Source organism: Saimiri boliviensis, chromosome 11, assembly GCF_048565385.1.
Source record: "Saimiri boliviensis isolate mSaiBol1 chromosome 11, mSaiBol1.pri, whole genome shotgun sequence".
Taxonomy (NCBI): Eukaryota; Metazoa; Chordata; class Mammalia; order Primates; family Cebidae; genus Saimiri; species Saimiri boliviensis.
This window is the reverse complement of record NC_133459.1, coordinates 115718777-115739547: the sequence shown is the minus strand read 5'-3', so window position 1 is coordinate 115739547 and position 20771 is coordinate 115718777. Positions and strand designations below refer to the sequence as shown.

Sequence of the window (20771 nt, the reverse complement as noted above, 5' to 3'; positions counted from 1 at the left end):
TAACACAGATGTGTGCAACCAATTTTTTCAAAAACGTATATAAAGATACATAATAAAACACTCATTCGACAAATTAAAATATATGTTTAGAAAATTATCAATTCATCCAAATGAAGGCAGCAAAAGGGAAACAGATTAAAGGAAATATCACAAGGCATAAACACAAAAGAAATAAAGTGGTAGACCTAAATCTGAACATACGTTTACCTGAAATATAAATGGTCTAAACACTCCAATTACAAGATAGTGCCAAAATAGATTAAAAAAAAAAAAAAAAAAAAAGAGAGAAGTATATGTTCTCTATATGCTATAAGAAACTCACTTTAAATACAATAAAATTAAAAGAATGATAAAAGATATGCCACACTCAAAATATTCAAAAGAAAACTGGAATAATATATCAATATTAAATAAGGTAGAATAAAAAGCAAGGGAATTTATCAGTATAAAAAGAGACACATTTCTAAGGATAAAAGGATCGATTTACCAAGATCATATAATAATTGTTACCGTGTAAGCAGCAGAGCTTCAAAATATATAAAACTCATAGAACTAAAAATACACAGTAAGTTGGAGACTTCAAAACTTCTTTCTCAGTAATTGATAAAAGTAGCAAAATGTAAATCATCAAGAATACAGAAGAAATAAATTACATCTTAAAACAACAGGAACCAATTGATACTTACAAAACATTTCAGTTGACACATACTTTTCAAGTGTACACATGGAAAATTCATCACCGATCTTTCCAAAAAAATGGCTTTTAGTTTCATCAATTTTTCTCTTTTAATTTTATTGATTTGTTTTTATTGATTTCTACTTGTTTATGACCCACATCCTGGGTCATAAAATAAACTACATAACAGATTTAAGAGAGATGTAATCATAACAAGTACGTTTCCCACCATAATGGAATTAAACTAAAAATCAGTATCAGGATGATATCCAGAAAATCCTCAAATACTTGGAAATTAAACAACAGACTTCTACATTATTCACAGATCAAAGATGAAGTCTCAAGGGAAATTAGAAAATATTTTGAATGAAATAAAAATGAAAACATAAATTTCAAAATTGTGGGATATACATAAGCAATGCTGAGAGAGGAAAATTTAAAGAATTAAATGTATCAGAAAAGCACAGGGAGGTCTCAATGAACAACACAAGCTTCTACTTTAAGAAACTTTTTAAAAAAAAGGCAAAATAAACCCAAAGAAAGTAGAAATAAATAAAATGCAGAAATCAGTAAAATTAAGAAAAAGAAAAATTGATGGAACCAAATGCTATTTCTTTTTTTAGAAAGTACTAAAACATATCATTCTCTTTCCAGATTGATCAAAAAGAGAGAAAGAGAAAAAAGATGCAAATGACCAGTATTGAGAATGAAAGAGAGGTTATTACTACAGCACACTGAGACATTAAAAGGTTATAGAATACTACAGGACACCCTATGCACATAAATTCAACAATCTAAACAAATAGGACCAATTCCATGAAAGTCACAAATGATCAAAAATCACCTAAGAAGAAATAATCAGCTTGAATAGGACTATATAAAAATACACTGAATACAGTTAAAAAATCTTCCAAAAGAGAAAATCCCAAGCCTAGATACTTTCACCAGAGGAATGTTACCAAACTTTTAAAGAAATGACACAAATTTGACACAATCTTTTCCAGAAAAAAAATAGAAGGGCAACTCATTTTATGAAGGCAGCATCACCCTGACACTTTCAAAATCAGACAAAAACAACTGCAAGGATTTTTAGACATATCAATCTTTCACTAACAGAGAGAAAAAGAAAAAATACTCAACAAATCAGCAAATTGAATCCAGCAATATATAAAAGAAACAATTCATCATAACAAAGAGGGTCTTATTCTAGGGAGGCAAAGCTAGGTCCATCCTTAAATATGATATAATCCATCATATTTACAGACTAAAGACAAAACTACATGATATCAAATAATGCAGAAAGACATTTGATAAAATCTAAGCCTTATTCATTTAAACCTTTATTCATTTAATCTTTATCCATAAAATTCAGCAAACTGGGAAAAAGAAATTTCTTAGCCAGATAAAAGGCATCTTCAAAGAACCTATAGGTATCACCATATTTTATGATGAAAGACTGAGTACTTTCCCTCTAAGATGCACAATAAGGCCAGCATGTCTTCTCTTACCACCCCTATTTAACAGTGTACTAGAAGCCTTAGCGAGAACAATAAGGAAAAATATAAAAGGAATACAGATTGGAAAGTAAGATATAAAACTGTCCCTATTTGCATGTAACATAATTTTCTATGTAGAAAATCCCAAAGAATCTATAAAAAGCTCCTAAAATAAATAGGTTAGTTTAGCAAGGCTGCAAAATATAAAACCAATACACAAAAAAATCAATTGTATTTCTAAATATTAACAATTAAAACAGCCAGGCACGGTGGCTCATGCCTGTAATCCTAGGACTTTGGGAGGCCAAGGTGGGTAGATTCTTTGAGCCCAGGAATTCGAGACCAGGTTGGGCAAACATGGCAAAATCTAGTCTCTACAAAAAAATATAAAAATTAGCTTGGCATGGTGGTATGCATGTGTAGTCTTAGCTACTTGGAAGGCTGAGGACTGCTTAAGCCCAGGAGGGTGAGGCTGCAGTGGGCTGTGATCATGCCACTGTACTCCAGTCTGAGTGACAGAGTAAAATCCTGTCTCAAAAACCAAAAACAAATGAAAAAGCCCCCAAACCAATTAACAATGGAAATTTTATATAAAGGAAATCTATACATACGCACATAAATTGTTTATGTGTATGTACATACAGACCATTCACAATAGCTCCCCCCATATACACAAACACACATAGGATTAGATTGAACAAAACTTATTAAAGTTATGTTGAAAACTACAAAATGCTGATTAAAAAAACATCAAAGAGTAGTTAAGTAGTTGGAGAGACAACTTCATGGGGTGGCAACTTTATATTGCTAAGATGCTACATATACAGTCAATTCTTCCCAGTCCGATCTAAAATTTAATACCAATTCCAACCAAAATGTTGGCAAGATTTTTTTTGAGATACGGACAAGCTGATTCTAACATTTTTATGGAAGGTCAAAGGATCTTAAATACTCAAACAATTCTATAAAAGAATAAAACTGGAAGACACACACAATGCACCTGATTTTGACTTGCTATAAAGCAAAAATAATCAAGACAGTGGGGTTTTATAAAAAGGACAGCAAGTACTTCGGTGCAACAAAACAGAAAATACAGAAGTAGGCACACACAAATATGGTCAACTGATTTTTACCAAGATGCAAAGGCAATTTAATGAAAATGGCATAGTGTTTTCAACAAATGGTATTGAAACAAGTGGACATTTGCATTTACCATGTTTTTTATTTTTTCTGTTTTATGTAGTTTTGACATCTTAAAAAGCAAGCTGGCTAGTGAGAGACTGACTCTCCCTGGGTTAGCTAATTCCTAGAGACAGCCAAGGGACTCAGCTAGGATATCACAGCTTTCATGTGCAAAGCAACAAGTCCCAAGTCTATAGATCCAACCACCTCGTTCTCTAACTCTTCCACACAAAGCCAATTATTTCCTCTGCCCTAAATCATCCCGGGGTCAGGTACCAAACAACTAGAGACCATCCCTATTCTCCAAAGTTCACGAAAATTCATACTAGCCAATCCTAAATTGTCTACCTTGTCCTTCTGAGGAAACCCCAATAAAAACTCTACTCAGCTTTCCTTTCATCCCTGCTTACGCTTGCCAAACTTGGTATTTCCCTTGTGGTCCTGTGTGGATTGATGTGTCCCCTTCTCTTGGGAAGTCTAAATCATAAGTTTTTCTCTCAATAGATCTGACCTCTCTGTGTCACTCCAATAAAGTAAAACCCTGTGGGTATAATTTTATTATAACATCCATATGATAAAAATGAATCTCAACCTATACCTTAAACCTTATACAAAAATTAACCCAAAATGGATCATATATCTATCTACATATGAAGCTATAGAACTTTTAGTAGAAATCATAGGATAAATCTTTATGACCCTGGGTTACGTGAAGCACTCTTAGATATAACATCAAAAGCATGACCCATAAAAGAAAAAACTGGTAAGCTGGATTCCAATAAAACTAAAACCTTTTGCTCCCCAAAGACTGCTAAAAGAATAAAAAGAGAAGCTCCAGAATGAGAGAAAATATGTGCAAATTCAACAGTAAGAAAATAAACTACTCCATTTTAAAAATAGCTAAAATATAGATTGTAAATAAGCCCTTAAAAAGATGCTCAATACTGTTAATCATTTTTAGAAACACAAATTAAAACCACAATTAGATAACACACCAATTGGATCAGCTAATATTTAAAAACAATGACTGACACATGTCAAGGACACAGAACAACTAAAATTCTCATTCACTGCTGGTTAGAATGAAAAATATCATAGCCACTCTGGAAAACAGTTTGGCAGTTTCTCATAAAGGTAACCATACATTTAGCACACTAACCAGTAATCCTATTCCTGGTATTTACTTGAGAAACAAGAAAACCTATGTTCAACAAGAACGTATAAGAAAATATTCTGTAGCTCTACTCATAATCACCCCAAATTGGAAACACCACAAATGTCCAACTAGTGAATGGATAAACACTGTAGTACAGTCATACAATGGAATTTAGTAATAAAAAGAAACAACCTATTGATACATGTGTAACACTGATGAATCTCAAAGGCATTAAAAGAAATCAGTCAAAAGGTCATACAGTATATGTTTTCATATATATGACAATCTGGAAAAGACCAAACTAATAAGGCAGAGAACAGATCAGTACTTGCCAGGGGGTTAGGAATAGGCAGAGATTTCGACTACAAAAAAAGTAGCATGAAGGAATCATTTTTAAGTGACAGTATTGTTCTGAATCCTGATTGTGGTGGTACTTAACACAAATTTATAAATGGTAAAACTTGTGGACTACACATGAAAAAAAGTTTTTTGCATGTAATTAACTTTATGAAAAACATTTTAAAGAGAAAATAAAAATAACTGACAGCAGAATGCTTTGTCTCCAAACAAATAATTTGGTTCAGTTTCGATATTTAATTTACTCCAATTCTGAAGAATACATCTCAGAGCACTGACAGAAGTTTCAAGGGCCAAATCAATTTTGTCAGCCAAGCCAAGAAAAACGATGGCTTAGAGGCAATTTTAAACTCTCAGACTTCACTTTTAACCAAACGAATCATCAATTCAGAGAACATGGGAAAGGCAGATCAAAAGTAATTCAAACTGTATGTCACTATGAAAAACTGAAAATTAATTGCAAACTCAACACATTTCATTAACCTCAGAATCTAAATCCCGTAAGAATCATAACTTATGAGGCATACTTTCCCCTTCTACAGATACATAGACTTCTATTTCTTTCTTTATTTTTTGTTTGAGATGGAGTCTTGCTCTGTCGCCCAGGCTGGAGTGCAGTGGCACGATCAAGGCTCACTGCAATCTCCACCTCCCAGGTTCAAGTGATTCCCCTGCCTCAGCCTCCTGTGTAGCTGGGACTACAGGGACGCACCACCGCACCCAACTAATTTTTTGTATTTAATAGAGACGGGGTTTCATCATGTTGGCCAGGATGGTCTAGAACTCCTGCCCTTGTGATCCCCCACCTTGGCTTCCCAAAGTGCTGGGATTTAAGGCGTGAGCCACTGCACCTGGCCTCTTTCTTTTGTTAGTGATTACCTCCTCTGGAGTGAGTAATCGTAATCATAGCTCACTGTAACCTCAAACTCTTGGGCTCAAGTGATCCTCCCACCTCAGCCTCCCAAAGTGCTGGGACTGATTACAGGTGTGAGCCACCATGCCTGGCCTGACATTTTTTTCTCTTGTCTTCAAAATACTGAAGAAATTACTTACAGCTTTAAGGGTAAGATCACACTGGAAAACAAGTGTCCGGAGTTGCGTTAAAATTTCTCTTTTGGTATTTTCTAGATCATTTCTTCTTTCTTCAACATTTGTCATACAAACTTTGTAAAGTTCATTTGCTTCTTCTACCTTCAGGAATATCAAAGAAAAAAGTAACACTGATCACTAGAATTTATATTTTAAAACAAATATTTACTATAGTAAAGCTAAGTTGAAATAACTGAAGATTCTGAAATATTCTGTTTTCAAAAGAGTATTTCTAAAGATAATCTGTTCTGGTCAGTAATTCAAAGGCAATTGATTTCAACGAATAGCCATGGCCATGTACAATTTGTAATTAGTACATTGTCTATAAAATAAATATTCACTTCTATTTGAAACAGCATATTATATTTATATTTACTATTTTCTATATAATCTTACAGAATTTGTTTATAAAATTACATTTCATCAGTAACACAAAGCTTTTGCCTATCCTTGCTATCAGGTGCCTGAATTAGTACACATATACACACACACACTTGCCTAAAAGGTGAACTTTCTTATTAAGTAAAATATAAATATGTATCAAACTACTGCCTTCTCTAAGACAGTCTTTCAAAACTCCAAAATTCAGGTCTCAGCAGAGTAGTTTTCAAAATCTGGATCCTCGCCAAAACTATCAGTACCACCTGAGAGCCTGTTAAAAATGTAACGTGTCTGGGTCCCTCTGCTGACCTACTGAATCAGAAACTCCAGGGGATGGGCTTAGCCATGTTTTAACAAGCCTTTCCAAGTGATCCTGGCAGACACAGAACTTTGACACCAAACTCCTGGCAGATTATTGCTAATTCAATTTGCAAATAAAAAAGAAAAAGATTGTTACTTTTTGGAGCGCCTCTTCTTCCAACCTTCGCTTTTTTTCTAGTTGCTTGTTGAGATTTTTTGCTAATACACCACTTGAAGGCAGATGCTCCTCTTCCGCACGAAACATGGAAGACTTTGCTTTCTCATATTCATCTTGACGTTGCATGCATAATAATTTTGCCTTTTTGAGAGCATTCTCTGCTTCAAGCTATACAGAAAATAGTATTCAACACAGAATATGAAAGAAATCCTACTGAACAGGTGTCTTTGGCATATTCAGCAAGATAACTAGTTAAGACAATATTTTAGAAAAATGAGAGCAAGAAAGGTCAGGATATACTGCAGATTATTTTAGATGTTCACAAACAGTATATTTGTGAAACTCCATTTTAATACTAACCATTTTATTTTGCTCCTGTTTCCAAAGTTCTTTTATTTCTTTCCTTTGTTTTTCCATTTCATTTTTCCTTCCAAGTAGAGGCTGTGAAGGGTATTTAAAAAGGAACAAGAAAAAAGCAATTTTCTAAAGGCATACTATTGTTTTTTTAAAAAAAAGTGAATTATATAATTAAATTAATCTTTACCTGCACAAATTTGTTAGCCTGGAGAGCTGCAATTGTTTGTTGTAAAAGGTGACTGCTCTCTATATCATTAAGAAGAGCATTAGTAAACAGAGACTGCAGTGGCATGAACTCCTAAAATTTAAAATTAAAAAGTAAATTTTACAATACAAATGGCACTAGAATTCCAAACACATCACTACTTTTCTTCAAAAAGGGAAACTAAGTTTAGACTTTTGCCCCCAGAAAAATAACTAGTCATAAACATGACTATGAGAAAACTATAGAAGAAAATGAATTATAATTCATTATAAAACTGGTTAGCAAAAGTAGTAGCCATCAAGACAATCAGTATTTGTATAAAATTGCAAATTTCCAGCCAGGAATAGTGGCTCACGCCTGTAATCCCAGCACTTTGGGAGGGCGAGATGGGCAAATTACTTGAGCTCAGGAATTTGACACCAGCCTAGGTTTCACCATGTGAAACCCCAACATGGTGAAACCTCATCTCTGCAAAAACATGCAAAAATTAGCCAGGCATGCTAGTGGGCACTTATAGTCCCAGGTAATCAGGAGGCTGAGGTGGGAGGACTGCTTGAGCCTGGGGGGACAGAGGTTGCAGTGAGCTGAGATCATGCCACTGTACTCGAGCATGGGTGACATTTTTAACGAGCATGGGTGACAGAGTGAAACCCTGCCTCAAGACTAAAAAAAAAAAAAAAAGTAAATTTCCTAGATTTTTTCATAATGGAATCCACCTAAACTTAAAAATAATTTTATTTTGTCAATAAAAAGATCAGCATTTAAGTGCTTTCCTATATTAACTGAAAATTCTGATTTTGCAAGGCATTTATATTACTGGGAGTTCATGAGTAGTTTCTTATTACAGAACCCTAGAAGTTCACAGAACACTTACCTGAATTCCAATGTTAGTTCTAGTTGCCTCTGCCAACTTGACCATATTTCTAGTAGACTCCAATTCTGAAAAGTTCAAAGAGGGTATGAGAAGGTTAAAAAAAAAAAAAAAAAAATTTTCCCCCTCTATACTCTAAATTTACTTGTAATCCCACAATTAAAAAGTGATTACAAATACTGGTGTATATCAAGATATAACACAACAATACTTTGTTTGTTTATTTAAAGCGGCGTGGTCTCACTACGTTGCCCAGGCTGGCCTTGAACTCCCGGGCTCAACTGATATTCCAGCCTCAGCCTTAGGAATAGCTGGGATTATAAGCGTAAGCCACCACGCACAGCTCTTAATGCAGCAATTCTTAATTGTGAGTGCTCATCAGAATCAACTGGGAAACATCTTCAAAATATATTTGCCTACATTTTACCTCTTTGAAGGATAGGACCGACCAAGGCTTGTGTACTGTCCTTCTACAAGACGATTCAGGTGATTCTGATTAGCATTCTCTATTGTAAGCAAATAATACAGTAGAAGGAGCATAGACTTTGGGTAGATTATGTACTCTTTCAGTTATGCTACATAACTGTAAGCAAATCTGCTGTATGGCCTTAGAAAATGTCTTGTCTTGTCTCTCTCAGCTGTAAAACAGGGAAAACAATTCTTGTACAGTCTAACGACTGTAAGCAAATCTGCTGTATGACCTTAGGAAATCTCCTGTTTTGTCTCTCTCAGCTGTAAAATAGGGAAAACAATTCTTTTCCCTATGAAAAACTACGAAAACATTTTGACAACTGTAAAACACTAGGGAAATATTAGCTATTAAAATGTTTCTTCTCTGCTTCGATTACCTTCTACTCATACATCTATTGTTGCTATTATCTCCTGTTACCATATTATCTGATTGCATTTCTTTTTACCCACTAGAGTGTGACTTCTTTGAAGGCAGAGACAGTATTCTCAGCATTCTATTTGTCTTCATGGCCTAAGGTCTAGTAGCTGGTCCACAGTAAATAATAATTACATCTAGTGTAAGAAGAGTCTTTTCTATTTCACAATGAGAAACTGGACAATGGTTTTATTCATTACACTGTAACAGCTACTAATCTGGAATTCTATTACTCATAATCTATAAAAAATGAGTTATAAACAATTTGATTATTACACTCTAAATTGGATGCTTTCAAGAGCAACTCACCCAAGTTAAGCTTCTTTTCGACCCATGAAACTATGTTCTTAGTGTATTTTGACCAGGTTTTAGCATATGACAAAGCCAAGTCTATAGAGTCAGTGTTCTTTAACAGCACACTGTCTAGTTCTAAAGGAGAAAAATTTCCTGAAAAAAAAAAAACCAAAGTAAGTATATGTTAAATGTGATCACATCATAACACTAAACAAAGAAGCACTCAGATCCTAAGATATTCATCAATAAAAACTGTTTTCTTTTTTTCTTTTTTTCTTTTTTTTTGAGACGGAGTTTCGCTCTTGTTACCCAGGCTGGAGTGCAATGGCGCGATCTCAGCTCACCGCAACCTCCGCCTCCTGGGTTCAGGCAATTCTCCTGCCTCAGCCTCCTGAGTAGCTGGGATTACAGGCACGTGCCACCATGCCCAGCTAGTTTTTTGTATTTTTAGTAGAGACGGGGTTTCACTATGTTGACCGGGATGGTCTCGATCTCTTGACCTCGTGATTCACCCGTCTCGGCCTCCCAAAGTGCTAGGATTACAGGCTTGAGCCACCGCGCCCGGCTAAAAACTGTTTTCTTAAAAAAAAATACAAGTGACAAATTTACAATTAAAAGGCCTGAGTTTAAATCTGAAATGGTTTCAAACTATAACATATTTTTATCTTAAAATGTATTTCTATTATTCAAGTTAAAAGCTTTACACAATTATTGATCAGTCTATATCTCATATTATCTATCTACTCCAGCAGGTTACTTCCCTTAAGCTTTATATGTAAAACTTTATATATCATTTTGCATTAAAAATGAATACATAAGGTTACTAAGCAAGAAGAGATTAAGTAATCCAGAACATTTATAGAAAGTAACTGCAAGAAGTTTGACAAAAGTTATAAAAACCTTGAGCATTACCTTTCTCACTGGATGAGTCCACTGATTCCACAGAAACATTTTCAAACGACTTACAACATGGAAAAAGATAAATTTACAATTAGAGAAGAACACAAATCTTTGTTTCAGAAACTTTTTGCCCAAATTTATTACTCTTACATAATTCCTGCTAAAGAATTTCAAGTATTTAAAACTTAAAGGGCCTGAGAAGTCTGTTTAAGTGCCAGAAAACTTCATAAGAATTTTACAGCTTTTTACAACAGCAGTTCCCAAGATCCAAGAATGAATGACCTCTCTGTTTACTAACAGCATTAGTCAACATTAACGAATCCCTTCAAAACTTTAAATTTTGCAGATAAAATATTAGTCAAGAAGTGAAGAGAAGCAATGCAAATACATTGCTATCTAAACAGAAGACACAGATCTGTCTCTTCCAGTCATCTTTTATCATTTTACTATATAATAAGCATGTCTCTAAAAGTCTATTAAGATAGCTTAGCACAAAACTTTCCTTAATGATGGAAATGTTTTATATCTGTAATGATGGAAATGTTTTATATATATGCCCAATAAAATAGCTTATAGCTCCATGTAGCTACTTGAACATTTAGAAAGTAACTAGTGCAACTATGAAGTGAATTTTTAATTTTATTTAACTATTATAATTAAAGAACTATATGTGGCTGGTGCTCCTTCGTTGCATTGTACTGGAAATTTTGAGATCTTAAACAAATTTAATTGATTTAAGTTGGGCAATACAGGGTATACAGAGATTCAACGCATAAAGAATCAAGGAGACCTGGGTCTGAAGTCTAGCTCCATTATTACCTGTTTGACACTGGGCTACATATTTAAGTTCACCTAACTTTGTTTGCTCTTCTGTAAAAGGGGGATAAGAAAACTACTTTCGAAAGGCTGTTTTAAGAATTAAGAATTAAGATGATGTAGGATTAGCGCAGTGCAGGGTACATAGTAACCACTATTAAATATATTGCAACAAGCCAGGTGTGGTGGCTCACGTCCGTAATCCCAGCACTTTGGGAGGCTGAGGCGGACAGATCACCTGAGGTCAGGAGCTCAAGACCAGTCTGGCCAACATGGAGAAACCTCGTCTCTACTAAAATACAAAAACTAGCCAGATGTGGTAATGCATGCCTATAGTCCCAGCCACTTGGGAGGCTGAGGCACAAGAATAGCTTGAATCCAGGAGGTAGAGGTTGCAGTGAGCCAAGATCGCCTCACTGCACTCCAGCCCAGGTGAAAGAGACAAAGTTCTCACTCTGTCACCAAAATACATACATACATACATACATACATACATACATACATACACACCTACACACACACACACACACACACACACAGAGTTGCAATATATATATATTGCATTTATTTATTTGTTTGTTTGTTTATTTTTGAGACAGAGTCTCACTCTGTCACTCAGGCTGGAGTGCAGTGGCACAATCTTGGTTCACTGCAACCTCTGCCTCCCAGGTTCAAGTGATTCTTGTGCCTCAGCCTCCCAAGTAGGTGGGACTACAGGCACACACCACCCTTTCTGGCTAATATTTGTATTTTTAGTAGAGACTGTGTTTCACATGTTGGTCAGGCTGGTCTCGAATTCCTGGCCTCAGGTGACCCACATGACTCGACCTCTCAAAGTGCTGAGATTACAGGTATGAGCTACTGTACCCAGGCTGCAGCTATTATTTCTAAAGGGTATTTTTCAAAACCCTTTATCAAACTAATTTTATTATTAGGATTATATATCATCACAGCTTTTTTATTCTAATCTTTATGACAAATTAAAACCTTCATTTAAAAAGGTACAAAAGAAAAAAATTATTTTTTCTATTAAGAATTAGTATATGTATGCACAATAGAGGTAAAGAAACAGGAAATATGATTCACAGCTAAAACTTAGATTGTTCAGTGTCTTGCCACACAGATAAAATGTTTTATGTTCTGAAGTAGTAGCAACAGTTTGAAAAAATGAAATTGAGAAATAATCAGGAATAATAGTGAAATATTTAAACATCTTAAAACTTTTCCTCATTCTCCTTCATTTGTCAATATATGGCTTCAGAAACAGTCGTAAGTTTTGGTAATATTGTAATACATATAACAAATGCCTTAAATAGTCGTTTTTTTGTATCATTTCAAGAAGGATCTGAAGTTTTTACAATAATACAAGTCTCTGGCACATTTCCAAATATTTAGGATTTGCGCGTGTGTGTGTGTGTGTGTGTGTGTGTGTGTGTGTGTGTTTTAAGAGACAAGAGTCTCACTGGCTAGAGAGCAATACACAATCACAGCTCACTGCAGCCTTGAACTCCTGGGCTGAAGTGATCCCCATTTCAGTTTCCCTTTCAAGTAGCTGGGACTATAGACTTATGCCACCACACCTGGCTAATTTTTTGTAGGGACAGAGCCTCAATCATGTTAACTCAGCTGGTCCTGAACTCCTGACCTCAAGTGATTCTCCCACCTTGACCTCTTAAAGTACTGGGACTATAGGTGTGTGCTGCCACACCTGGCTAATTTTTTGTAGGAACAGGGTTGCAATCATGTTAAACCAAGATGGACTTGAACTTCTGGCTTCAAGTGATCCTCCTACTTTGGCCTCTTATAGTGCTGGCACTATAGGCATGAGTCACCATACCTGGTCCCAAATATCTGTTGAAATCTTTTTTGAATTTGATCATCCTTAACAGAAAATTATCAACACAGGTCCCTGATGAAGTTTTTTTATGTTGTTTGCATTCAGCAAAAAAGTTTAGTCAACTAAAAATATTACTACCATAAACCTTTAAAGAAATATTATACACACATTCCTCATATTCTGTTATTTCACAGCAATTTTTCCTACAACTGAAAACCAGAACCCCAATCCTGTGAGATACTTATAGGGATCCTCTTAGGGAGAACTGGGACCTACAGGGATGTTAACAATTGTTTCCTGGTGACAAACAAACTGGAGAATATGTGAGAAGATTAACACCCTCTCTTTACTTCTTGCACTGTTTTCCTAAGTTTTCACCAGTCTATAAGATCTGTGGCAATGTCAGGAGGGGAAAATGGCTAACATTCTGGACAATACAACACAGATTCATTACATAAGATGCTATAAAATTATCAGATATGCTCTTTTGACATCATAGTCTCACTTAAAAAATAAAACGATTGTTCCAGAACCAGACCATGAATTATGCTATTTACAACAGACCGGTTTGTCTTCTTGAAAATACAGTAATTTCTAAAGTAAAAAACCATCAGAGTAACGCTGAGATTAAGATTAGGCAATAGTTGAAATATGAGATTAAAAACATTAAGACTTTGCTTTCACACAAACTTACCTTCGTTTCTCGAGAAACAGGCAGTCGCAATAATGAATCATTGCCTACATCTCCCATAAGGAAGTTTGTAAGGCTATCCAGGGAGGTTAAAAAAAGAAATAGAAATAAAAAGACAAGTCATCACAGTTCTTTGTGACAGGGTTTACATTCAACATGTTATCTAAAATAATTTTTTAAAAATAACCTTAGAAATAAACCCATAGAAATCTGTTCACGTAAGCCACAGCCATTTGCAAATAGATGTAGCTTCTAAATAGCTATAAAAATACCTTCAAATACAGTAATAAGGCCATACAGAAGGTAGTTTTTCCAAAGTTGTGATATTTAATACTATTTGATACTTCCTTTCCCATGTATCTCACTGGATAACATAACATACTCTAAGACACCTAGGCCCAGTTGCTTTAAATGGCAGTCCTCTACTTACATATTTCCAAAAGTAAATGCCAAAGTTTCAATAGAAGAAAACACTTCTTGGAAGAGACTGTTTTTGTTTTCTTCATTAACTTCTGTGAAGTTCACAGCTGTAAGGAAAAGTTGGTTACAATAAGAAAAAACATACTTTAAAGTAGATTTATATAGAATCATTTAATCCTTTAAAACCATCATTAGTTCAAGAAGCCTTAGAAGATTCAGAAACCGAAAAGCCTAACGTACAAAATGGACATGATGGTCAAATTCTTCATTATGAAATTCACACAAAAGAATCAGCTTGCATATATATGAATGATTTTATATATATGTGACAGGGCATATATATACATACATATCTGAATGACACAGCATGAAATCTGTAACAAAGCATATAATATTTAAAAAAGAACACCCAGTGATTTTGAAAATTAAAATTCCTATTTACTTATAGCCTGCCTTATTTCTTATAACAGGCTCTTGGGCTCTGAGGTCCATGATAATTGACATACATCCTTTTGTTTACAATAGAGATATTATGTTTTGCATTTTGTTGAAGCAAATTATGAAACATAACTGAAAAAGAACTTACTTTAACTTCTGTATGCACTATTGTTAAAGGCCCAAACACAGTTTACCAAGACAAAGTCTGAAGGTGGAATTGGCAATTTTTTAAAAAGTAACCAGTACTACCTGGGCCGTGTATAAAGAGTAGCTGGTTCCCTATATTGTCCCTCCCTAGTGTTCTTGCCAATAAAGGGAAGGAAGATAAACCTTTTGAAGAAGAAGTCATCCTCTGCTTTAAAACAGAGTTGTCCACATCCTCTCCAGCATCTGTTGCCTCCAGATTTTTTAATGATTGCCATTCTAACTGGCGTGACATGGTATCTCAATGTAGTTTTGATTTGCATTTCTCTAATGACCAGTGATGATGAGCATTTTTCATATGTTTGTTGGCCTCATGTATGTCTTCGTTTCTAAAGTGTCTGTTCATATCCTTCGCCCACTTTTGAATGGGCCTGTTTGTTTTTTTCTTGTAAATTAGTTTTAGTTCTTTGTAGATTCTGGATATCAGCCCTTTGTCAGATGGGTAGACTGCAAAAATTTTTTCCCACTCTGTTGGTTGCCGATTCACTCTAATGACTGTTTCTTTTGCTGTGCAGAAGCTGTAGAGTTTGATTAGATCCCATTTGTCTATTTTGGCTTTTGTTGACAATGCTTTTGGTGTTTTGGTCATGAAGTCCTTTTCTACGCCTACGTCCTGAATAGTTTTGCCTAGATTTTCTTCTAGGGTTTTTATGGTGTTAGGTCTTATGTTTAAGTCTTTAATCCATCTGGAGTTAATTTTAGTGTAAGGTGTCAGGAAGGGGTCCAGTTTCTGCTTTCTGCACATGGCTAGCCTGTTTTACCAGCACCATTTATTAAACAGGGAACCCTTTCCCCATTGCTTGTTTTTGTCAGGTCAGATGGTTGTAGATGTGTGGACAGGAAAAATGGCACATATACACCATGGAATACTATGCAGCCATAAAAAACTGAGTTCATGTCCTTTGCAGGGACATGGATGAACCTGGAAACCATCATTTTCAGCAAACTGACACAAGAACAGAAAATCAAACACTGCATATTCTCACTTATAGGTGGGGGTTGAACAATGAGAACACATGGACACAGGGAGGGGAGCATCACACATTGGGATTTGTTGGGGGAAAATAGGGGAGGGAAAGCAGGGGGTGGGGAGTTGAGGAAAGATAGCATGAGGAGAAATGCCAGATACAGGTAATGGGGAGGAAGGCGGCAATTCACACTGCCATGTGTGTACCTATGCAACAATCTTGCATGTTCTTCACATGTACCCCAAAACCTAAAATGCAATAAAAACAACAACAACGACGATGACGACAAACAGAGTTGTTTTAATCTTGGCTGCACATAGAATTACCTGGGGAGTTTTATTAATAAAAACAAAGTGTGGGTTCCACTATCAAAGATTCAGATTTCACAGGTATGTGGTGAAGAAGATAGTTTTTTGCAAGCTCTCTCATTTGATTCTAATAATGCAATAAGGGTTGGAAACCAAGAATTCCTAGGTAGGAATGAATTAAACTCCAAGGCTATAAATGCCATGAAATTGTAACCAAAATTTTATAAGCATAAGCCTCAGTAGATTGGCAGGTGAGAGGCTAAGATACGTATCCTTCATCAGATTCTTCTAAATATCACTGATACAAACAAAAAGTTAAGATTGTGAATATGGTTCTTAAATAATGAGCATTTAAAAAATATCCTCAGACTCTCAGATTCTCAGAAAAAAATATTCTTCTGATCTGACCAACATGGATAAACAGATTATATTTCTACCTGAAACAACTAAAAGACACTCAAATCAAATACAAGAAATAGGCCTGGTGTGGTGGCTCATGCCTATAATCCCAGGGCTTTGGGAGGCCAAGGCAAGAGGATCACTTGTGGCCAAGAGTTCAAGACTGCACTGAGTTATAATTGCACTACAGCACTCCAGCTAACTGACAGAGCAAAACTTGCTCTCTTAAAAAAAAAAAAAGAAAGAAAGAAAAACAGATTTCTATACAAAGGACATTGCCAGGGATAAAAAGAGTCATCTATCATTACGAAAGCATCAATTCATCAAAAGGACGTAACAGCCAGGTGCAGTGGCTCACGCCTGTAATCCCAGCACGTTGGGAGGCTAAGGTGGGCAGATTGTCTGAGCTCAGAAGTTCAAGACCAGCCTGGGCAACATGGCGCAACCCCAATCTCTAGTAAAAATAAAAGAATTAACCAGGCAATGGTGGCACATGCCTGTAATCCCAGCTACTGGGGAGGCTAAGGCACAAGAATTGCTTGAACCCAGGAGGCAGAGATTGCAGTGAGCCAAGATATCACCACTGTGCTCCAGCCTGGGCAGAAGACAGAGACTATGTCTCCAAAAAAAAAAAAAAAAGGATATAACAATTTCATACATTTATGCAATTTATGCACCTAATAAGTAGAGCTTTAAAATACTGAAAAACACTGCAACAAGACACATGTAAATTCACAGTTATAACCAGTGATTTCGATAACGCTTCTCAATAACTGACAGAACACAAAGGTGGAAAATAAGTAAGCATAGGGAAGGTTAGAACAACACTATGAACTACCTTGACAAGATAGACATTTATATGATACTCTACCAAAAAAGCAAAACACATGTTATTTTCAAATGCACACTGAATATTATAACCAAGATAGACTATATTATGGGCCATAAAACAAGTCTTGATGAGTTTTAAAGGATTCAAATGATGCAAAATAGGTTTTGTGAGAAAATGAAATTAAAAACAACAGAAGGATCTCTGGAAAATCTCCAAATACTTAGAAACTAAATAATATACTTTTAAATAACCCAGGTATCAGAGAAGAAGAAAGGAAATCAAAAACTATTCTAACCCAGCACTTTGGAAGGCCAAGGCAGGCGGATCACCTGACTTCAGGAGTTCAAGATCAGCCTGGGCAACATGGCCAAACCCCATCTCTATTAAAAATACAAAAATTAGCTGGGCATGGTGGCATGCTCCTGTAATCTGAGCTACTTAGGAGGCTGAGGCAGGAAACTGCAGTTGGACGAGTTCACACCACTGCACACTAGCCTAGGTGACAGAGTGGGATTTCATCTCAAAACATTAAAAGAAGATATTTTGCAGAATAAAAATAAAAAGACAGCATACCAGAATTTGTGAAAAGGGTGACCAGGAGGTACAGGTAAAATGCGTATGTCAGAATTTTCAAAGGGTACCATTGTTTATTATACAATCATACCTAAATAAATATGTTCATAAAAAATCATTGTAGACTTTAAATAGTAATTTATAACATAATACCATCAAAAATGTAAAGCCTACTTGTATTTCCTAACTTTAACCTGTTAAACAGCCCTATATTTTAGAATCTAATATATTTCTCTTTTTTGCTCCTGCTCAGTGTTTCAAAGAAAAGTCTTTGGCTTCTTTCCAATAATAAATCTTCCTACTCTTTACTACATTCTCCAAAACCCTATACCAACTTTACTACTCCCTCATAGCTTCATTATCTCCTATCCAATTGAAATTTTTTCTTATGCTAACATACTCAAATGTTTCCCATGTGAAAAAAAATGTTCATTTTACCATATTTCTCCTTAAAGCTATTATTCAATCCATTTACCGTTTCTTCACTACCAAACTTCTATAAATAGGTCATGCCATAGCCTATACTGCCTTCTTTCCCAAGTTAACCTTAAATTCAAGATTTGGCTTTTCATCCACTTTAATGGCTATCCCAGAGGCTGAAAAACTTTTTCTATAAAGGACCTGGTAGTAAATTATTTTAGGCTTTTCAGGCTATACAGTCTGCTGCAACTACTCAATTCTGTTGAAAGGGGCCGTAGATGATACATAAATGAGTAAGATTATGTTCCAATTAACCTTCATGTACAAAATCACGAAGCTGGCCAGATTTGGCCCACCAGTCCATTTGATAATCCCTGGTAAAGAGGATGGGTTCAAAGGTAGCCTGCCTAAGTTAAATCCTAAATCTCTCTCTTACAATGTTACATAACTTAACCACTCTGTGCCTCAGTTTCCTCATTTATAAAATGGGGATAATTACATACTTAGAGAACTGTTGTGAAGATTAAAGAACTTAGAAGAGAGCCTGTTATATAGAAGATGTTCAAAAGTGTTAGCTATTATTATCACATAATAGCACAAAACACTGTCAACAATAACCTCCTATCAGTCAAAATTAGAGGTCTTTTTCTCTTAAGTCTTCATGCTACTAAATCTTTTGGCAAGTTTCAACAACACTACCACTTGGTATGTGTGCAAAACTTGGACAAATGTCTCTCTATGCCTCACTTTCCATCTCGCAAAATAAGAGGTGATATAACAGTAGAATATACCGATAAAAGGTTTGGAGTTTCAGTCCTAAGTTCAAATCTGACCTCTACTATTTTGTGTGTTAGTCTGGATACATTACCTAACTTCAATTTCCTCAAAAGCTAAACATGATATTCAGAGGAATGACTGAGAAAACAAATGTGAAACACCTGGAGTACAGTGCTTGGAATCAGTAAACACAAGCTCTCTTCATCTGTTTAATATCTATCTGTGGACAATCTGTACTTCATAAAGCTTTCCCCACTTAGCCTCTACAGTTCTCATATTGGCTTTCTTTTTTTTTTTTTTTTTTTTTTTTGAGACGGAGTTTCACCCTTGCTACCCAGGCTGGAGTGCAATGGCGCGATCTCGGCTCACCGCAGCCTCCGCCTCCTGGGTTCAGGCAATTCTCCTGCCTCAGCCTCCTGAGTAGCTGGGATTACAGGCACGTGCCACCATGCCCAGCTAATTTTTTGTATTTTTAGTAGAGATGGGGTTTCACCATGTTGACCAGGATGGTCTTGATCTGTCGACCTCGTGATCTACCCGCCTCGGCCTCCCAAAGTGCTGGGATTACAGGCTTGAGCCACCGCGCCCGGCCTTGGCTTTCTTTATATACAGTGTCCCCACAGAATCTCATCCATTTCCATACCTTTGAGGGAAAAAATTCTTAAACTACCAATTAGGTTTAACCTCCGAGCTCCAGATTCACATTTCTAATAGGCTACTATATTTCTCCCCCTACTTTCCACCTGCTATTTTCCATATAATCCGTAGCTCATTAGCTTCACTTTCAAAAATGCCTCTAAAACATGTTTTCTTCCTTTCCATCCCCATTGCCACTGATTTGGTTCAAAAGCCCATATTTTACTTTTAGTCTGAACTATTTAACAACCCAATTGATGTCTCTGTCTCCACTCCTTCCCCTCTATTAATAGTTCTTCAAAAGCTCATTAAAATGTTCCTTAAGTTTTAAATAATTGCCTCCCTTGGGTTCTCTATTAAATCACAGTACCAAGTCCTAAGACACATTTAATATCTCTTCAAGAAATCACATGAATGAATAGCTTTCATGCATACAACCTATTTGAGCAGCAACTTTGAAATGTTTTTAGCCACAGCCTTAGGAAAAAATATATATTACATCATGACTGAGTATTCTATACATACATAATAATAATAATAGTTATATAATACCTATAAAATTTCTGATACATACTTAAGTTTTATATAATAGGTGTTGCTTTATATAATAGGTGTTGATTTTTCTTTTCTATTCTGTTTCATTTTTTTAAAATGCTGGTCACAATTCACTAACTTGATGTTATGAGTCGGAGCCCACAGTTCGAAAACCATTCAATTAAAAGACGCAATGGAAGAAAAGCATGAGGGGGATGAGGGGAGAAAGAACAAAATACAAAGAACAACAACCTAAAAAGCTGCAAGACCTACCTGGTGAAAACTTTCAGTTGTTTCTGAGGAACAAAAAAGACAACTTGAAGAAACAAAGTACATATTATATTCTTGCACAGAAATACTAAATATGTATATTCTCTTTAATTTAATCTATAAATTTAACTCGAATCATCCAAAAAATACCAGTAGATATTTTTTGGAACCAAACAAGCCAATTCAAAAGTCTTCATGGAAAAATAAACTTCTAAACAAAAAGTAATGGAAAGAGGAGATACTCCTATCAGATACTAAAATGCCATAAAAACTGCAATAAAAACTACCTACCTGATAAATTTACTAGACACTCAGATACT

At 35.5% G+C, this 20771-nt stretch overlaps 1 protein-coding gene across 4 annotated transcripts in view; it reads right to left on the bottom strand.

The window, feature by feature from the left end:
- The window catches only part of ARHGAP29 (Rho GTPase activating protein 29), a 78527-nt gene that overhangs the window by 24145 nt on the left and 33611 nt on the right, over positions 1–20771 (bottom strand). For all 4 annotated transcript variants that reach the window (XM_003933288.4, XM_039460791.2, XM_010343841.3 and 1 more), the window contains 9 exons: positions 14103–14199; positions 13676–13748; positions 10341–10389; positions 9444–9581; positions 8252–8316; positions 7360–7470; positions 7176–7256; positions 6795–6983; positions 5921–6058 (listed from right to left, as the gene is read on the bottom strand). In XM_003933288.4, the coding sequence (XP_003933337.1) occupies positions 5921–6058; positions 6795–6983; positions 7176–7256; positions 7360–7470; positions 8252–8316; positions 9444–9581; positions 10341–10389; positions 13676–13748; positions 14103–14199 (941 nt within the window). The remainder of the gene's footprint in view (positions 1–5920; positions 6059–6794; positions 6984–7175; positions 7257–7359; positions 7471–8251; positions 8317–9443; positions 9582–10340; positions 10390–13675; positions 13749–14102; positions 14200–20771) is intronic.